Source organism: Artibeus jamaicensis, unplaced genomic scaffold, assembly GCF_021234435.1.
Source record: "Artibeus jamaicensis isolate MK-2021 breed Jamaican fruit bat unplaced genomic scaffold, CSHL_Jam_final contig_447, whole genome shotgun sequence".
NCBI lineage: Eukaryota > Metazoa > Chordata > Mammalia > Chiroptera > Phyllostomidae > Artibeus > Artibeus jamaicensis.
In genome coordinates this window covers 2,628,521-2,647,207 of record NW_026521834.1, presented here as the reverse complement: position 1 = coordinate 2,647,207, position 18,687 = coordinate 2,628,521, and the positions used below count along the sequence as shown (strand labels likewise).

The following is an 18,687-nucleotide window of genomic DNA, read 5'->3' as shown; positions in this document are numbered from 1 at the left end:
AAGTCTTTAAGTATGCTAATATATATTTAAACTATTTCAAGAAATGAATAGCTATACAGTGTTTCTCAGATTTCTTTGGCCAGAGCCCTGGTTCAGTTTATGAAAAGTCAGTAGTAGTCACTAAACTCATTTTGGGAACTGCTGCTCTAAACCTCTGGTTTTATTTATTTATTTTTAGAGAGAGGGGAGGGGAAGGAGAAAGGGAGAGAGAAACATCAATGTGTGGTTGCCTCTCATGTATCCCCTAGTGGGGACCTGGCCTGCAACCCAGGCATGTACCCTGACTGAATATCGAACCAGCGACCCTTTTCTTAACAGGCCCATGCTCAATCCACTGAGCTTACACCAGCCAGGGCTAAACCTCTGGTTTTCAAACACAGAAAATTAGTCCTGGAGCCCCGGAGCTGAAAGAGAGGCAGTCCAGTGGAGACCACACCAGTCTGCTTTACCACTGTATACTCTGTGTAGTATGGGCATATGGAAGCATATCACACATTTCTGGAATGACTGAATTAAGGCATGCATTCACAACTTTATTAAAAAGTAAACTTAAAAACTTAAAAAGAGCCCTGGCTGGGTGGCTTCAATTGGCACATCTCTTACACCAAAGGTTGCTGGTTTTATCCGCAGTCGGGGCACATTTGAGAGGTAACGATCCATTTTCTGTCTCACAGCAATGTTTCTCTTTCTCTCCTTCTCTTTAAAACCAATAAACACATCCTCACGTGAGCATTAAAAAAAAACTACAAGTAAGTGGAGATGAAATTCAGAGGAATTTGTGTCAGTGAGGCTTTATCAGGTTAGAAACTGTAGTGGTTTTTTAAAGATTTTGTTTGTGTTTAGAGAGCGGGGAAGAGACAGAAGAAGAGAACCATCAGTTTGAGAGAAATGTTAATTGGTTGCCTCTTGTACACACCCCAGCCAGTGACCCAACGCAGAATCCAGGCATGTGCCCTGACCAGGAATCAGACCAACAACTTTTCACTTTGTGGGACAGTGCCCAGCACAGCCACACCACACCCCTCAGGGGGAGACTGAAACAGTTTTGTTCATCATCTTACAGGGCCTGGCAAATTGTAGGTGCTCAGTAACTGTTGAATAAATGGGTGCAACTCTGTTGTTGTTGCTGCTGCTGCTTTAAAGATTTTGGTTGTAAGAAATGTGAAAATTATTAGCTAAAATGAAGTAAGTAATTATTTGGAGATTTGATTTAGTTATGTTATTAGTACTGAATGTTGAGAGCTGCATTTAAGTATTTTAAACATCTCTTAGCTCCCAAGAGATTTGGGGCTTTTTGGTTTTGTTTTGTTTTTTTTAAGGGAAGGGAAGGAGAAAGAGTGTGAGAGAAACATCAGTGTGTGTTTGCTTCTCATGTGTCCCTTACCGGGGACCTGGCCTGCAACCCAGGCATGTGCCCTGACTGGGAATTGAACCAGTGACAAGTTTGATTGGACAGTCCCATGCTCAATCTACTGAGCTACACCAGCCAGGGCTGGGGCTTTTTTTAATTAAATAATTTTCAAGATACAAATGAATAAATATATATCATATAAAAATAATAAAACAAATACTCATGTACCCATTGTCCAGCATGAGAAGTAAATTGTTACCTATTTGTCTACCCCACTCCAGTCTTAGCCTTTTACCTTCTCCCTGAGAGTGAGCATTATTCTAAATGATGTGCTCAGTCTCTTGCCTTTTTCCCTCACTTTTACTAAACATGTATATTCCCCAAGTAATTAATTAAGCTTCATATGTTTTGAATTTTTAAATATATTTTATTGATTATGCCATTACATTTGTCCTACTCCCCTGTTCATTCCCCTCCACCCTGCACAACGCTCCCCCACCATTCCGCCCTTTAGTTTATGTCCATGTGTCACAAGTTCGTTAGATTCTATATTTCCCATACTATTCTTGCCCTCCCCCCTATTTTCTACCTAGTGTCTGTGCTACTTATTCTCTGTACCTTCTTCCCCCATCCCCTCCTTCCACTCCCCTGTTGCTGACTCTGCATGTGATCTCCTTTTCTGTGGTTCTGTTCCTGGTCCTGTTCCTGTTCTAGTTGTTTGCTTAGTTTGCCTTAGTTTTAGGTGTGGTTGTTAATAACTGTGAGTTTGCTGTCCTTTCACTGTTCATCTTTTTTATCTTCTTTTTCTTAGATAAGTCCCTTTAACATTTCATATAATAAGGGCTTGGTGATGATGAACTCTTTGAACTTGACCTTATCTGAGAAGCACCTTATCTGCCCTTCCATTCTAAACGAAAGCTTTGCTGGATAGAGCAATTTTGGATGTAGGTCTTTGGATTTCATGACTTGGAATACTTCTTTCCAGCCTCTTCTTGCCTGTAAGGTCTCTTTTGAGAAATCCACTGACAGTCTGATGGGAACTTCTTTGTAGGTGACTGTCCCTTTAGCTCTTGCTGCTTCTAGGATTCTCTCCTTCATTTTAATCTTGGCTAATGTAATGATGATGTGGCTTGGTGTGTTCCTTCTTGGGTCCAACTTCTTTGGGACTCTGTGCTTCCTGGATTTCCTGGAAGTCTATTTCCTTTGCCAGATTGGGGAAATTCTCCTTTATTATTTGTTCAAATAAGTTTTCCACTTGTGGCTGTTCCTCTTTCCCTTCTGGTACCCCTATAATTCGGATGTTGTAATGTTTAAAGATGTCCTGGAGGTTCCTAAGCCTCTCCTCATTTTTTTGAATTCTTGTTTCTTCATCCTTTTCTGTTTGGTCATTTTTTTTTCTTCCTTCTGGTCCATTTCCTTGACTTGAGTCCCAGTTTCCTTTCCATCACTATTGGTTTCCCGTGCATTTCCCTTAATTTCAATTAGTTTAGCCTTCATTTCTTCCTCTAATTTGTGACTGAAATCAACCAGTTCTGTGAGTATTCTGATCACCAGTGTTTTGAATTGTGCATCTGAAAGGTTGGCTATCTCTTGGTCGCTTAGATTTATTGGCTCTGGGGCTTTGAGTTCTTTTTCTGCTTGAGCCATAATGTTTTGGTCAGGTCGCGCCTATTATGTATGAGGGGTGGAGCCTTAGGTGTTCACCAGGGTGGGGCGACTCAGTCGCTGGGTTGTGATGCTGTATGTGGGGGCGGATCAGAGGGGGGCAGTGGTGTTTGTTCTACTCTCAGGTTTCTGTCCCCTCTGCTGCTTTCTACAAGCAAACTGGGCCTTTCTGGTGTGAATTTTATATAGGTTATATTATAGTTTTCAGTCCATATTTTTGAGATTCATACATGTTATGTGGGTAACTGCAGTTTATTCTTTTTATCTCTGTATGGTATTCCATTGTATGACCGTATCTTTGTTTATCTACTCGTCTTTCAATGGACAATTGGGCTTTTTACAATTTTTGATAATTCTTCATAATTTACTACTATGAACCTTGTTATATATATTTCCCAGGGTACATGTATAAGTGTTTTTGTAGAATAAATACCAAGGAGTAGAATATCTGGGTCTTAGACATGTACAAGTTCAACTTTACACAATACTGTCAAATTCGTTTTCTTAGGTACTTCTATTTATATTCTCACTGACAATGAATGATAGTTCCCGGGGCTTCACAGCCTGTCACACTTGCTAGTATTTGACCTTTTCATTTATTCCCAATGTGGTGGTTGTGAATGTCTTGTTGTGGTGGTTTTAATTTATATTTCCCTAATTTGTAATGAGAATGAAAATCTTTTCATGGGTTTACTAGCCATTTATATAAAATTTTTTGTGAAATGTCTATTTGTGTCTTCTCATCTTTTTGTCAATTTGTAGGCATTCTTTATTTATTCTGGATACTAATCCACTATACAAATATCTTTTCTCAGTTCTGGCCGGCCTTTTCAAAGTACAGGCACAATGCTGAAAAGAATGACAAGACTTATCTCCAGGGTCCATAAGGTGAGTCCTAACTGACCTAAATGCTTTTGTACAAACTCTTTTTAGGTGGATTTCTTCTGTTTAGGTGAATTCGTTATATCAGAATTAAATGCTCTGGAGAACTGCAGCTGGCTTTAATTTACAAGTTCACACTGAAAAGAATAGTCACACTTCCATTTCTCTCGTCCAGTCACTTCATTCCCATCTGCTCTAAAAATCTCGAAGGAACAGATTTCAGTAGAGTTGTGCTTGATTTTACCATGTCATAGAATTAACATTTTTTTTTAAATATTTTATTTATTTATTTTTTCGAGAGAGGGGAAGGGAAGGAGAAAGAGTGGGAGAGAAATGTCAATGTATGGTTGCCTCTCATGTGTTCCCTGCTGGGAACTGTCCTGCAACCCAGGCATGTGCCCTGACTGGGAATCGAACCGTGATACTCTGGTTCGCAGGCCCGTGCTCAATCCACTGAGCTATGCCAGCCAGGGCTAGAATTAACGTTTTTTAAAAGCTTTATTACAGTTATTTTTATTAACTTTTGTTAATATTCCCTACTGTAGTTGGATTATTGTTTTTGGTTTATTTGTGGGTTTTTTTTTTCCTGAAAACAAGTTTTATTTAAATAATGAATTAAATACATTATATAACATTAAAACTGAAGGGGGGCCCAAAAATCTGTTTGTTTCTTCAGGGGGCATTGTTAGTCATTGCTAGTAAGTTACAAGCTCTACAGCTAGCTACATGACTGACACATCAGTTTGAAATTTGTTCCCTCGTCAAAAGTTTAACTCTGATAGAAGGTTGGCCTCAAATTCTGGTGTTTGGACATTAATTAGCTAGGCCGTGTCTGGTCAAAGAGAGCTTGGTAGCCAGCCAGATATTCTTATCACCTCACTTAGAGGGAACATGGCTGCCCTAAGCTCCATCCACCTGGTCAAGTTGGAGATTTTTGCTGGCTTACCCTTCCTCTCAGCTTTACCAAAGACTGGCATTCTCTGAGGGCAGGGAACTCTGGCAAGGAGCTTCTGGTCATACATAGCTGTCTGTGATCTTGGGACTCTGGACGTGGCTGAAGCATCACATTATTGCTTTGTCTGAGGCTAGACACTGCCAGGTGCCTACTGCTTTACCTCTGTTTAAATGAGGAACTTCAAGACTAGACAACATGGCTGTTTTCACTTCATTGTATGAAGAGGTTACACTAGTCCACGTTAAAAGCAGGCCCCAAATGGTTACATTATACAAGCTGTGAGGTTTCTAAATTCGTGAATGGTACAGAAGGGAAGATCTACTCATTGCAAGGGAATCCTCACTTAAGCTTTAGTGAGCCAAAAGCACTTAAAACCCGTGAACCTTCTGCTGGTTGTCCTTAGCAAGTCCAGTCTCTCTGAGGAACTGGCATATGTTCTTGCGCTGGTCATTGTGTAGCTGAACTAGTTCTTCATATTCTGGATGTTCATTTATAGTACCATGCAGGCCAATTTCTTCTTAAACGCCTTCACTGGTTTCTTTTTATTATGATCATCAGCAATCTCTTGGACAGTAGTAAGGGTCTTCCTGCCATTTCTCTGTTGAATTCTTATATGGATATAATCCTTAGTGCCAGCAGGAAGCAGATCATCACCCTTACATGTATCATCAAGGGGTCAAAAAAGTGGAGGTTCTAGATAGCAGACATTCTGTACGACTACTGTTCCTCAGTGGAAACAGTGGAAACAAGCCGTGGTGGGAGAATGCGGGCAAGGGGAGCAGAGCGTCAGGAAGCAAAGGGGACTGATGGCAGAAGTTGTTGAAGGTGTTCGGTGGTGGTTCAGTGACTGGAGCCAATTATCTTTTTTTTTTTTAAGATTTTTTAATTTATTTATCTTTAGAGGGGAAGGGAAGGAGAGAGGGAGAGAAATATCAATGTATGGTTGCCTTTCGTGTGTCCCCTGCTGGGAACTGGCCTGCAGGGAACCGGCCTGCAACCCACGCATGTGCCCTGACTGGGAATCGAACTGCAATTGTCTGGTTCGCAGGCCCGTGCTCAATCCACTGAGCTACACCAGCCAGGGCCCAATTATCATTTCTTAATGAAATACTTAAAAGAAAAATGTTGCCAGTTTAGACCTTAAGCATCTGATAGTTAAATAAAATTATAAAATCATGTGTTAAAAAACATTCTGTTGTTGCCATGACTGATGTGGCTCAGTGGGTTGGGAGTTGTCTTACAAACCAAGAGGTGGCAGGTTCAATTCCCAGTCAGGGCACATGCCTGGGAGGCAGGTCAGGTCCCTGGGTGGGGGAGTGCAAGAGAAAACTGATTGATATTTCACTGGCACATTAATGTTTCTCTCCCTCTCTTTTTCTCTTCCTTTCCCCTCTCCAAAAATGAATACAATCTTAAAAAGAAAACCACTCTGTTGCTTCCATTCTTTCATTTATTTAGCAATTGCCATATGGCAAGTGCTGAGGATTTTAAGATACTCATTTCACGAATGGATACTATGTTTTGGCCATTCATTATGTGGTAGGCACTAGGCTAAGTGCTTTACTTGTTTAACTCTCATAACTAACTCACAAAGCAGATATCTTTGTTTCACAGATCCAGAAATTGAGAATTAGAAAGGCTAAGTAACTTCTCTAGGCCCAGGCTAGATACCAGGTCTGTCCGACTTCAAAGCCTGTGGCCTTAAACACTGTGTTGTATCACAGCTTATGGTCCATGTTCTCTAGGATCTCAAAGTACAGTGGTAGAAGCATGAATACATGGCTGCTACAGTAAATGGCTGTTAAATGTGCTGTTACTGCACCCTGTGGGAGCACCTAACTTGGATTGGTAGGTTCCAGAGGAAATCTTCCTAGAGTTGATACCTGAAAGAAGAGAATTGAGCCAGAAGAGCTTGGTCACTTCCATCTCATTGTTTAATTGCAGATTAGATTTCCTAGAGAGGCAACTTTTCTTCCTGCAGAACTCACCTTTCCGGGGATTCAAGATAAACCTCTGCACCCGTTATATAATAAAATAACCCATTATTATAAAATGAAAACAAAAGCAAGGATAAACAGAGGGATAGATTTTGGTCTCAACTGGTTTTATTAAAAGGCTAAAGTTTCTTCTTCCTTAAATAGCAGGCAAGAAAGACTTGAGTCCAAAACGCAGAGATGTCTGACGAATGTTGTGCTTCTTAGAGATTGGTTTAGAGTAACTGTCTTGGTTTGCCCGTGAATGCTGCTCTTAACTGCATGAAGTTCATTCTGGAACTGTGCAGAGGCTATTGTAGTTATGGTTGTTTTTCCTGGGAACGAGACTAGCTGGGTGATGCCATATATAATGCTGTCAGAAGTAAGGAATCCATTTTGCTAGCTCTTTTTTTTAAATATATTTTATTGATTATGCCATTACAGTTGTTCTATTTCCCCCCTTCATTCCCCTCCACCCTGCACACCCCCTCGCTCACCATTCCCCCCCTTTAGTTTATGACCACGTGTCTCAAGTTCTTTAGATTCTATATTTCCCCTACTATTCTTGCCCTCCCCCCTATCTATTTTCTACCTACCATCTATGCTACTTATTTTCTGTACCTTCTCCCCCTTCTTCTCCCACTCCCCTGTTGCTAACCCTCCATGTGATCTTCATTTCTATGGTTCTGCTCCTGATCTAGCTGTCCTCTTAGTTTGATTTTGTTTTAGGTGTGGTTGTTAGTAACTGTGAGTTTGCTGTCCTTTCACTGTTCGCCTTTTTTATCTTCTTTTTGTTAGATAAGTCCCTTTAACATTTCATATAATAAGGGCTTGGTGATGATGAACTCCTTGAATTTGATCTTATCTGAGAAACTTTGTTGTTTTTAAACTTGGTTGTGTGAGAAGGCACAGTGCTTCCACCTACACTTCCATCTTGGCAGAAGTCCCCCCATTTTGTTAGCTCTTAATTTGCCTCAAAGAACAGTTATCTAAAGTCTAGGCTTCTTGTAAAAATAGCACCACCTTGTGGCCCTTGAGTATCTTTAATTTTCCACTTGACTGCTGCTGCTTTTTTTTTTAGGTTCATGGTGCTTTCTCTCCTATAGAATTGATAGAACTGAGTCCTACAGTAGAGTATATTCAGATTGCTGTATTCTGGTAGCAGGCCCTGAAGTCTCATTGGCTTAACACAAGAAATATTACTTACGATGTGTACATGTGCTTCGTTTTGTTTTGGCTGTTGGTGTGTTTCCAAAGTGGTTTACAGACAGATGTGGAAAGGGGTCAACATAGAAATAAAGGTTCATCTTGGGATGCCATCTGAGCATGTATGTTGCCACAGCTGGGGAAGAAAAGAGAATTTATATATACTCTTAGCTGGCTCTGACTAGAAAAGACACAGTTATACCTACTTATAGCTCATTAACTAGAACTAATCAAATAACCCCAGCGTATTTGCAAGGGAGCCTTGGAAATGTAGGAAATTTAGATATTTGATGAACACTGGTGTCTGCCATTCTCAGAGAAAGTCAGAGCAACTCTGTATTAAATCTACACGTTCTGGTTCAGAGGTTTTCATGTGCCGTTCATTGAGTTGAATTAGTGCAATTTACTTTCACTTAGCTAGATGCTTCACATATTCCCCATTATATGTCTCTAATGAAAGATTCTTTATTCCAGGGCACAAGTATGAAGTATTTGTGGTGTTAGGTACTTAGAGAAAGAAATACAAAAACAAATAAAATGTGATCTCTCTTCTTCCAAGTGTGTGACCAAGAATGGGAGACAAACTTGTTTGTAAGATAGCATGATATAATAAAAATAGTGGAGATTTTACAGTCAAACAAACTTGGATTTGAATTCTTGCTTTACCACATAACAACTCTGTGACCTTAGGCAAAATTACTTAATTTCCCTGAACCTTGCTTTCCCTCATCATAAAACAGGCATGATAATATTCTACCTATCTACTAAGATTCTGGGCTCAAAATGTGTTTAAAACTCTATATTGCAGCCTTGGCTACGTGGCTTAGTGTATTGAGCACTGAACTGTGAACCAAAAGGTCGCGGGGTTTGATTCCCCATCACAGCACATGCCTGGGTAAAGGCTAGGCCCTTGGTTGGGGGCATGTGAGAAGCAACTGGTCAGTGTTTCTCTCCCACCTTGATGTTTCTCTCCCTCCCTTTCTCCCTTCCCTTCTCTCTATAAAAATAAATAGGAGACTGGCAGCCAAGATAGAGGCGTATATAGATACACTTTGTCTCCTTGCAAAACCAAAAGAAGTACAACAACAAATTTAAAAACAAACAAAAAAATTCACAGAAAATCAAACTATATGGAAGTCTGATAACCAAGGAGTTAAAGAAGAAACATTCATTAAGACTGGTAGGAGGGGTGGAAATGGGCAGCCAAGGAGGAGAGAATATGTGGCAAGGCAGCAGCTGGAAGAACAGGCGGGCAAGGCAGTGGCTGGCAGACCCAGCAGTCCCACATTTGCCTGCAGATAATTCTGGAGGAAGAACTGGGGAGCAAGACAGATCACACAACCCAGGGTTCCAGTGCAGGGAAATAAAGCTTCAAAACCTCTGCCTATTAAAAAACCTCTGGGGGTTGCAGCAGTGGGAGAAACTCTCAGCCTCACAGGAGAGTTTATTGGGGAGACCCACAGGGTACGAGAATGTACACAAGCCCACCCACCCAGGAATCAGCACCACAACAGCCTAGTTTGCTTGTGGGAAATAGGGTAAGTGACTGAAAACCGAACAAGAGCTGAGCAAGCAGCATTGTTCCTTCTTAGACCCATCTCCCACAGACAGCGCCACAACCCAGCAATATGGATTGCCCCACCCTGGCAAATACCTAAGGCTCCACCCCTAAGCTGTGATAAGACAAAAAAATAGGGCCCAAATGAACGTACAAATCAAGACTCCAAAAATAGAACTAAGTGATGAAGAGATAGCCAGCTTATCAGATGCAGATTTCAAAACACTGGTAATCAGGATGCTCACATAAATCGTTGAGTATCGTCACAAAATAGAGGAAAAAGTGAAGGCTATGCAAAGTGAAATAGAAACACACAGGGAATCAACAGTGAAAGCATAGAAACTGGGACTCAAATCAACGATTTGGAGCAGAAGGAAGAAATAAACGTTCAACCAGAACAGAATGAAGAAACAAGAATTCAAAACATCGAGAAGAGGCTTAGGAATCTTTGGAACAACTTTAAACATTTCAACATCAGAATCATAGGGGTGCCAGAAAGAGAAGAGGAAGAACAAGAAATTGAAAACTTCTTTGAAAAAATAATAAAGGAGAACTTCCCCAGTCTGGCAAAGGAAATAGACTTCCAGGAAATCCAGGAAGCTCAGAGAGTCCCAAAGAAGTTGGACCCAAGGAAGCACACACCAAGGCACATCATAATTACATTAGCCAAGATTAAAATGAAGGAGAGAATCTTAAAAGCAGCCAGAGAAAAGGAGACAGTTACCTACAGAGGAGTGCCATCAGACTGTCAGCTGATTTCTCAAGAGAAATCTTGCAGGCAAGAAGGGGCTAGAAAGAAGTTTTGTAAGTCATGAAATGCAAGGACCAACATCCAAGATTGCTCTATCCAGCAAAGCTATCATTTAGAATGGAAGAGCAGATAAAGTGCTTCTCAGATAAGGTCAAGTTCAAAGAGTTCATCATTACCAAGCCTTTATTATATGAAATGTTAAAGGGACTTATCTAAGAAAAATAAGATGATCAAAAATATGAAAGTAAAATTACAAACTCATAATTAACAACTGAACCCGAAAAACAAAAACTAAGTAAACAACTATAACAGGAACAGAATCACAGAAATGGAGATCACATGGGGAGTTATCAGTGGGGAGGGGGAGGAGGGAGAATGGGGGAAAAGATACAGCAAATAAGTGTAATTGGCAGGTACAAAATGGGAAGCTTAAGAATATAGGAAATGTAGAAGCTAAAGAACTTATATGTATAACCCATGGTCATGAACTAAGGGGGAGTGAGAATGCTGGTGGGTGGGGTGCAAGGTAGAGGGGAATAAAGGCTAGAAAATGCTACAACTATAATAGCATAATCAATAAAACATTTTTTTTAATTAAAAAGTAAATTTCAATAAAGAACCTCCGTATTTCCTAGTACCTAATAGGTTTGAGTTAACAAAAGCCATGAGTGCCATTCAAGGCAGAGAAGTGTCATGCAAGACGAAAGTGCTGGCTTCTGGCTCAGTTGGTTGGAGCATTGTCCTGATACACCAGGTTTGCAAGTTTGATCCCAGTCAGGGCACATACAAGAATCAACCAGTGAACACATAAGTGCAACAGCAGATCAATGTCTCTGTCTCAGTCTCTCTCTTCCCGCCCCCACCTCCTCCCTTCTGTCCTCTCCCCTAACTCTCTCTAAAATCAATAAATAAAAAAGACAAAGGAAGTGCTATCAGCAGTGAAGAAAAAATAATTACTTTGACTGGAGGTGTCTGGAAAGTCTTCACAGATGATGTGACATTTGAGATCATCCTTAAAGGAGGAGTAAGATTTAAATAGGATAATTGAAATAAAAGGAGCAGAAGTATAGAGGCATAAAGATTAATGACATATTAGCATGGTCACAGGGCTGGAATATGGAGTTCACACAGGGATGGGGCTAGAGAGGTCAGTTGACGTGATGGCCTTGATTACCATGCTAAGGACTTTGGACTTATTTTGACATCACTAGAAAACCATCCAAGCATTTTGATTGATTAGAAGAAAGTTAAACTTAATATTTGGAAGGACAGATCCTTTGGACTATGAAAATTGAAAAGTCAGAGATTTAGAGGTAAAGATACCAATTAGAAATAGACATAAGTATTATGAGGGGTGGTACAAAAACAGTACACATTATCTTCACTCATGAAACTGCTTGGTGAGTCTAAATATCAGTACAGGCAGCTCTCATGTTACCTATTCATTTATCAGGTAACTCCCTTGTTACAGATAACTGCCATATCTGCTTCTGCTGGCTTCATATCCTAATCTTGACCTTGTAACTGGCATCTTTCACCGCTACATAAGTCTGTTATCCTCAAACTTAGTTTGGGGGTTCTCCAGTCAGCATCTTGTCAGATTTGTCTCCTCTGTCATCCTCTTCCCCCCACCTTCCCAGTTCACAGCTTTCCATGTGCATTTCACTGAATTGCCTGTAGAGCAGTATATTTTCACTTAGCTGGATGTTTTATGCACACCCCTATTTTTTTATCCATGAAATTCTTTACTCCAGAACACAGCTAGGAAGAAAATTGTTGCAGAGAGTATAATTATACCTATCGAATAGGAACATTGCACTAATCCCCTAATAGTAAAGTAACTGTGATTGTTGGACAGCCGAGGGTTGTACAGTGCTGGCCACCAGTCATCACTGTGGGCAAGAACATTAAAAGAAGTTTCCTGCTTTAAGTTAATGCTCCTGAAAATCTCTAATGGAATTGTTTGTCTCCATTTGAGGCAGAGCCTTGACATGGCAACACAAGCTAAAACAGAGCATAAATAATGTGCTTGGACTTAGAGAATTGTAAATAATAACAAGGATCCTCATTTTACATGAAACTAAAATGTATGTTAGTGGCATTTTCCCCTATTGCAGTCATTACTTAAAACCTCAGTGTTGTGGCAAGTATAAATAGTTTACAATTCTAAAACACTAAAATGGTTTCTTTTCTAGTTGGACCCTGGACATAATTTGCACATGAGGACCCAGGCACCCCAAAACCTTGCTGCTCACCCAGATAGCCAGGTTTCAGCTGAAAATCCCAGACCTATTTCCCGCACCAGTGAAAATGACCCGGTGAGTTGCTAATGTGTATATAGATTTTTAAAAGGTTTTATAACATGTGCTGCTGTCATTTTACATATCAGGAAAACTAAAACCCAAATTTACCTGTAGTCAGACAGTGCACTGAAGGCAGTGTTCTGGGACCCATGTCTTCCCATCCCTGTGTGATCCTGTGGTAACAAAACACTCAGGCAGGTCAGTCCACATCTGTTCTGATTTAATCCCTACTATTGAATTCACCTCATGCCAAGGACTTTGCTGGGCATAGAGCAGGTACATAGTAAATATTAGAAGTTAAATTTAGCAGTTATTATTGATCTTACTATATAATAGGTTTACAAACTTTTCCTTTAAGGATGAGATAGTAAAAATGTTAAGCTTATAAGCCAAAATGGTCTCTGTCACAATTGCATAGTTCTGTCACAAACAAATGGATATGGCTGTGTTCCAGTAAAACTTTATTTACAAAAACATTAGCTAGCCACAGTTCACAGAATGGTATGGAGAACCCTAAAGAAAGCAATTTAACTTGCCCAAGATCACAGCAGAGCAGTTACAGAACTGAGTTTTCCTAATAACCAATCTTGGATTATTTTGTATCTTTCTTTCTAAGTGGATTTCCTAGTTTTGGAGAGGTAACTAATTTGATTTGTTGAGAAGAACAGCATTTAAAGTGAGGTTTGAACTTCCGGCCAAGGTGGGAATATAGGTGGAAGCACTGTACCTCCTCGCACAACTAAGTTTATGAACAACAAATATTTAAAAACCAGAACACAACCAAAACAGAGAAAATTAAACTGTACCAAAGTCCAACAACAATGAACCATTCATCCAGACCGGTGAGAGGGACGGAGTCAGCAGCTGGCAGAGCAGGGTCGTGCAGGAAAAAGCAGCTGGACCGACCCAGGCTCACAGGTGGCAGTTGGCAGATCCCAGGCGTGGGGTCGCAACAGGCAGACCCGATGAGGGTGCAAGACAGCTAGCTGACTGTGGTCACACATTCGCACACAGATAAACCAGGCAAAGGAGCAAGCAATGAGATAGACTGTGCAACCCAGGGCCCCGGCTCCAGGAAATAAAGCCTAAAAGCACTAACTGGAAAAACTTTTGGGGGTCAAGGTGCTGGGAGAGACTCCCAGGCTCACAGAAAGTTCTTTGGAGAGACCCACAGGGTTCTGGAGGGTGGGCCCACACATCTGGGAACTAGCAACAGAAGGGCCCAATTTGCTTGTGGGAAGCAGCAGAGGGGACTGAAATCTGAAAGAGAGCAGGAAAAAAACTCCATTGCCCCTCTCTGACCCCACCCCCACATACAGCGTCACAACCCAACCACATGGGTTGCCCCACCCTGGTGAACATCTAAGGCTCTGCCCCTCATATGTAACAAGTGGAAACAGACCAAAACATTATGGCTCAAGAAGAACAGCTCAAAGCCCCAGAGCCAATACTTCTAAATAACCAAGAGATAGCCAACCAATCAGAGGCACAGTTTAAAACACTGGTGATCAAGACAGTCACAGAACTGGTTGATTTTAGTCACAAATTAGATGCATAAATGAAGGCTACACTAAGTGAAATGAAGCAGAGTGCACAGGGAACCAATACTGATGGGAAGGAAACTGGGACTAAAATCAATCGAGTGGACCAGAAATAAGAAAACAATGACCAACCAGAAAAGAATGAAGAAACAAGAATTCAAAAAAATGAGGAGAGGCTAAGGCACCTCCAGGACTTCTTTAAACATTCCAACATCTGAATTATAGGGGTTCCAGAAGGGGAAGAGGAACAGCCACAAGTGGAAAACTTATTTGAACAAATAATAAAGAAGAACTTCCCCAACCAGGCAAAGGAAATAGACTTCCAGGAAGTCCAGGAAGCTCAGAGAGTCCCAAAGAAATTGGACCCAAGAAGGAACACACCAAGACACATCATCATTACATTAGCCAAGATTCAAATGAAGGAGAGACTCCTAGAAGCAGCAAGAGATAAGGGGACAGTCACCTACAAAGGAGTTCCCATCAGACTGTCAGCTGATTTCTCAAAAGAGACCTTACAGGCAAGAAGGGGCTGGAAAGAAGTATTCCAAGTCATGAAATCCAAAGACTTACAACCAAGATTGATCTATCTAGCAAAGCTTTCATTTAGAATGGAAGGGCAGATAAAGTGCTTCTCAGATAAGATCAAGTTCCAGGAGTTCATCAACAAGCCCTTATTATATGAAATGTTAAAGGAACTTAGAAAAAGAAGATAAAAATGATGAACAGTGAAAGGACAGCAAACTCACAGTTCCTAACAACCACACCTAAAACAAAAGCAAACTAAGAGGACAGCTAGATCAGCAGTGGAACCACAGAAATGGAGATCACATGGAGGGGTAGCAACAGGGGAGTGGGAGAAGAAGAAGGGGGGAGAAGGTACAGAGAATAAGTAGCATAGACAGTAGGTAGAAAATAGAGGGGAGGACAGGAATAGTATGGGAAATACAGAATCTAAAGAACTTGTGACACATGGACATGAACTGAAGGGGGGAATGGGGAAGTGGGTGTACAGAGTGGAGGGGAATGAAGGGGGGGAAATGGAACAACTGTAATGGCATAATCAATAAAACCTATTTTAAAAAATAAATAAAGTGAGGTTTGTCCAAAGCTAGGATTTTAGTAGTATCCAGTGTTGTATTTTCTACTTCAGATCCCATTAGGCTAGATATTGATATATTTTCTCCTTCCCCAGCATTATTGCTGCCTCTCATTAGGTGAAGTTAGTTGTAAGGCCTGTGCTTAAATATGAAGGAAACCAACAGCTTTTTTTTTTTTTTTTGGTCCATATTCCTACTATCTGGGTCTCCCCACCTTAACATATGCTGCTGTGTGTGTAGGAGGGGGAAAAACTCATTTCTCCCAAACACAATTGTGTTAGGGTGTGTTTTATTTTTATCTCCAATGTTCACCTACGTTCACAAGCGCAGAATAAAATAGAATAAGTGAATGAAGTTGTCCCAGTGCCTTTCGCTTTCCCTGTGAATGTAGTCTATCTTCCAAATTCTCTAGAGTTTCTATGGAAATGGCACCATGCAGATGATCTCATCATATGACTAGAGTATCTCTATACACAGATCAGAAGATTCCAGATGGCAAGAATTGTCACTGCTATCTCCGCATGTAGGGTTTATGTTGCTGGGAAACCGGTTCATCATTTAGGCCAACACCAGCTTTATATACACACTGAATTTGGAGACAACTAGCATTTTGTTTGTCTAAGATAAGAAATGAAAGATACCCTTTCCAGCTTTGAAAAATGACTATTTCTTCAGTACAGTTTACTGGGCCCTTTCCACTTTTCAAAATCTTTGCACTTTGTCTATGGCCCCATTATATCTGTTTGCATTTTCATTTCATAGGCCAAGCATGAGGAGCAGCATGAGGGCCAGCACTACAGCCTTCCCCTCCAGGACGTGAAGACTGTACTCCCCCACGGCCTGCCTCCTCGATTTGTGATGCAGGTGCTCAAAACGGGAGGGAGTCGGAGGGAGCCCAGAACACAGCTGTTGATAGCAGAGGGGTAGGATTAAATGAGTAGGAAAGTATAAAAAATGAAATTTGAATCTAAATATATAGTGCTATTACTACAATTACTTTAAGTCAGTGTTTTTCTTTGTTTAACCACTTAAAATCCTTTTTGGAGCCCTGACCAGACCAGGTGGCTCATTGGTTGGAGCATTTTTGGTGTATATACCAAAAGGTTATAGGTTCAATCCCCAGTCAGGGCACATGTCTAGGGTTCGAGTTTGATTCCCAGATAGGGCATGTACAAGGGGCAGCTGCTTGATTTATATCTCTCTTGTTGATGTTTCTCTTCCCTCCACCCCCACCTTCCTGCCTCTCTAAAATCAGTAAACATATCCTCTGGTGAGGATTTTTAAAAAAATACTTTTTGGAGCCCTGCAAACTATGAATTCTTGATTACCTGCAACATGGTTTGTTGGCCTAATTGGTTCTTTTGACTAATTTCTGCTGAATTATTTTCAGCCTCAGAAAATATTCCTTCATAATGAAATATCAAACTTGACTGTGCAGATATCCTGGAGCCAAAGGCTGTCATTTCTTCAGTGTGCTTTATTTTAAAAAATTTGATGTGATATAAGGGAGCTAATGCTAGACTATAAACAGCCTTGTCATCTAAAATTTTGTTAAGTTTTGGAATAGGACATAACTGGAAGGAATCATCTGTAATGTCGTTTTAAAGTGTTCCAGGACATTCATAGTACAATCTCCAGCTTCCAGGTTGTGAGGGTCTAACTTAAACCGTTTCAAGTTGCTTTCACAACCGAGTAACCAGCAGAGCTTTGGAGGGAATTACTTGTACATTCTTTCCATAATTTCCGGTTACATGAAAGCCAATATCCTCACCATTGCTTGTGTATTTTAGTACTATCACATTGCCTAAAAGGGCATTTTTATATTAATATCTATATCAAGTTTTTTAAGGTTTCACTTTTCATTAAGCTTGTACTTATCAAATCCTTCTCCAGTCTACTTGTTTGCTTAGGATTTCTTTTTTAAAAATACCAACACTACTTTAATCCTTATCTAATATACTTGCAAATAGTATTTGTTAGATTTCTTTTCAACAGAAATTCTTAAGTCACTTTCACACATATCAATGCTTCTCAAATTTTTCCACCAGATTATTCCTGATGGCAAAAAGAAATGAATTTTATGTATCAATTTTCTGATTTGCCTGCATAGTTCTAGAGAAAAGTCTAGATGGTTATAGAAATATGAATTAGCTAAAAATAAATTTAAAGGAACTAACATTTATTCCTTACTTACCATTTGTCAGGTACAGTGTGACATATTTTATATACTTTTAACATTTACATCAACCCTAAGTGGTATACAAAATTATGTTGTGAGATCTCTGTATTATTTCTACATTTCAGGTAACTGATATAAAATCTGTGTTTCATTAAAGGTATAATCAAAAGCCGACTCTCAATGTTACTTGGTATAAGATAATGTATTTCAGTTTTTAGCTAATTATATGGATATATTTCGAAATTCAAAACCAATACCACCTCTCCTAACTTCATAAATAAAAAATATGCCGTTTATTGCTATATTAGGCTCAGTGTGTATACTAAGAACCCGCTAGACGTTCCACACCCACTCTTCTTCCTCTTCTCTGTTTCCTTAGATGAAGACATTCAATGAAGCTTGCCTGATGGTCAGGAAACCAGCCCTAGAGCTTTTGCATCACCTGAAAAACACCAATTTTGATCATCCAGCTGTACGATATGTTCTCTGTATCCTTTCCTACCTGTGCGGGGTGTGTCTTGAGCCAGTGCTTTCCTTCCTCAAATGGGAGAAAAGAAACTCAAGAGTACTCTTTGTCAACAGTGGAAGTGTCCCTTCTCATAACGTTTTCTTTAACAACAAATGCCTTATTTAGATGGGGAGAAGGGAACAGGAAAAACCCTCAGTCTTTGCCATATTATTCATTTCTGTGCAAAACAGGACTGGCTGATCCTGCATATTCCAGATGGTAAGAACTTCCCGTCTGCACTGTGCCAGGTTCAGTTGTCCCGTTACTGTGGCACTGTGGCTTTCATTTTCTGATGAGGCTCTGATGTCTCCAGGAGAGGCTTTTGTTTTCAGGTGTAGCGTATTCTAAACTGGTTCATCATAATTTCTTCATGTTACTGACAAGCAGGTTGCAAGGTGAAGCAAATGCAACAAGAAATTCAGCTAAAAGCTTCCTGGAGCCTCTTTATAATAAGAATGAAGTATTTCGGCCCAGCTGTCCTCATTTTGATGCATAATGCCCACGAGCAAAACCTCCCACCTTAGAGGTCATCACAGGCTTTATCGCCAGCAGTCAACAATTTTGAGTATCCAGAGAGCCTTTGACATGGCACTGATTATCAGCACTCTAGAGTTGAAGAACTTAAATTCTCATACTGTACATAACGCTCCTAGGTGTGTGTGTGCATCCACATTTTATGACTATTTTTAGAATCTGCCAGGAAGCTGGGGTGACCTTT

The 18,687-nt window shown here is 40.3% G+C and overlaps 1 protein-coding gene and 1 pseudogene across 11 annotated transcripts in view; one reads left to right on the top strand and one right to left on the bottom strand.

Moving 5' to 3' along the window:
- The window catches only part of DAP3 (death associated protein 3), a 42,057-nt gene that overhangs the window by 14,159 nt on the left and 9,211 nt on the right, over positions 1-18,687 (top strand). For 7 of the 11 annotated variants that reach the window (XM_053666254.1, XM_053666253.1, XM_037132527.2 and 4 more), the window contains exons 2-6: positions 3,832-3,904; positions 12,537-12,659; positions 16,045-16,146; positions 17,841-17,949; positions 18,096-18,188. In XM_053666254.1, the coding sequence (XP_053522229.1) occupies positions 3,863-3,904; positions 12,537-12,659; positions 16,045-16,146; positions 17,841-17,949; positions 18,096-18,188 (469 nt within the window). In that variant the 5' untranslated portion in view covers positions 3,832-3,862. The remainder of the gene's footprint in view (positions 1-3,831; positions 3,905-12,536; positions 12,660-16,044; positions 16,147-17,840; positions 17,950-18,095; positions 18,189-18,687) is intronic. The other 4 variants (XM_053666259.1, XM_053666260.1, XM_053666256.1 and 1 more) reach the window with 1 other exon arrangement.
- Positions 5,222-5,561, bottom strand: LOC119039729 (eukaryotic translation initiation factor 1-like; annotated as a pseudogene).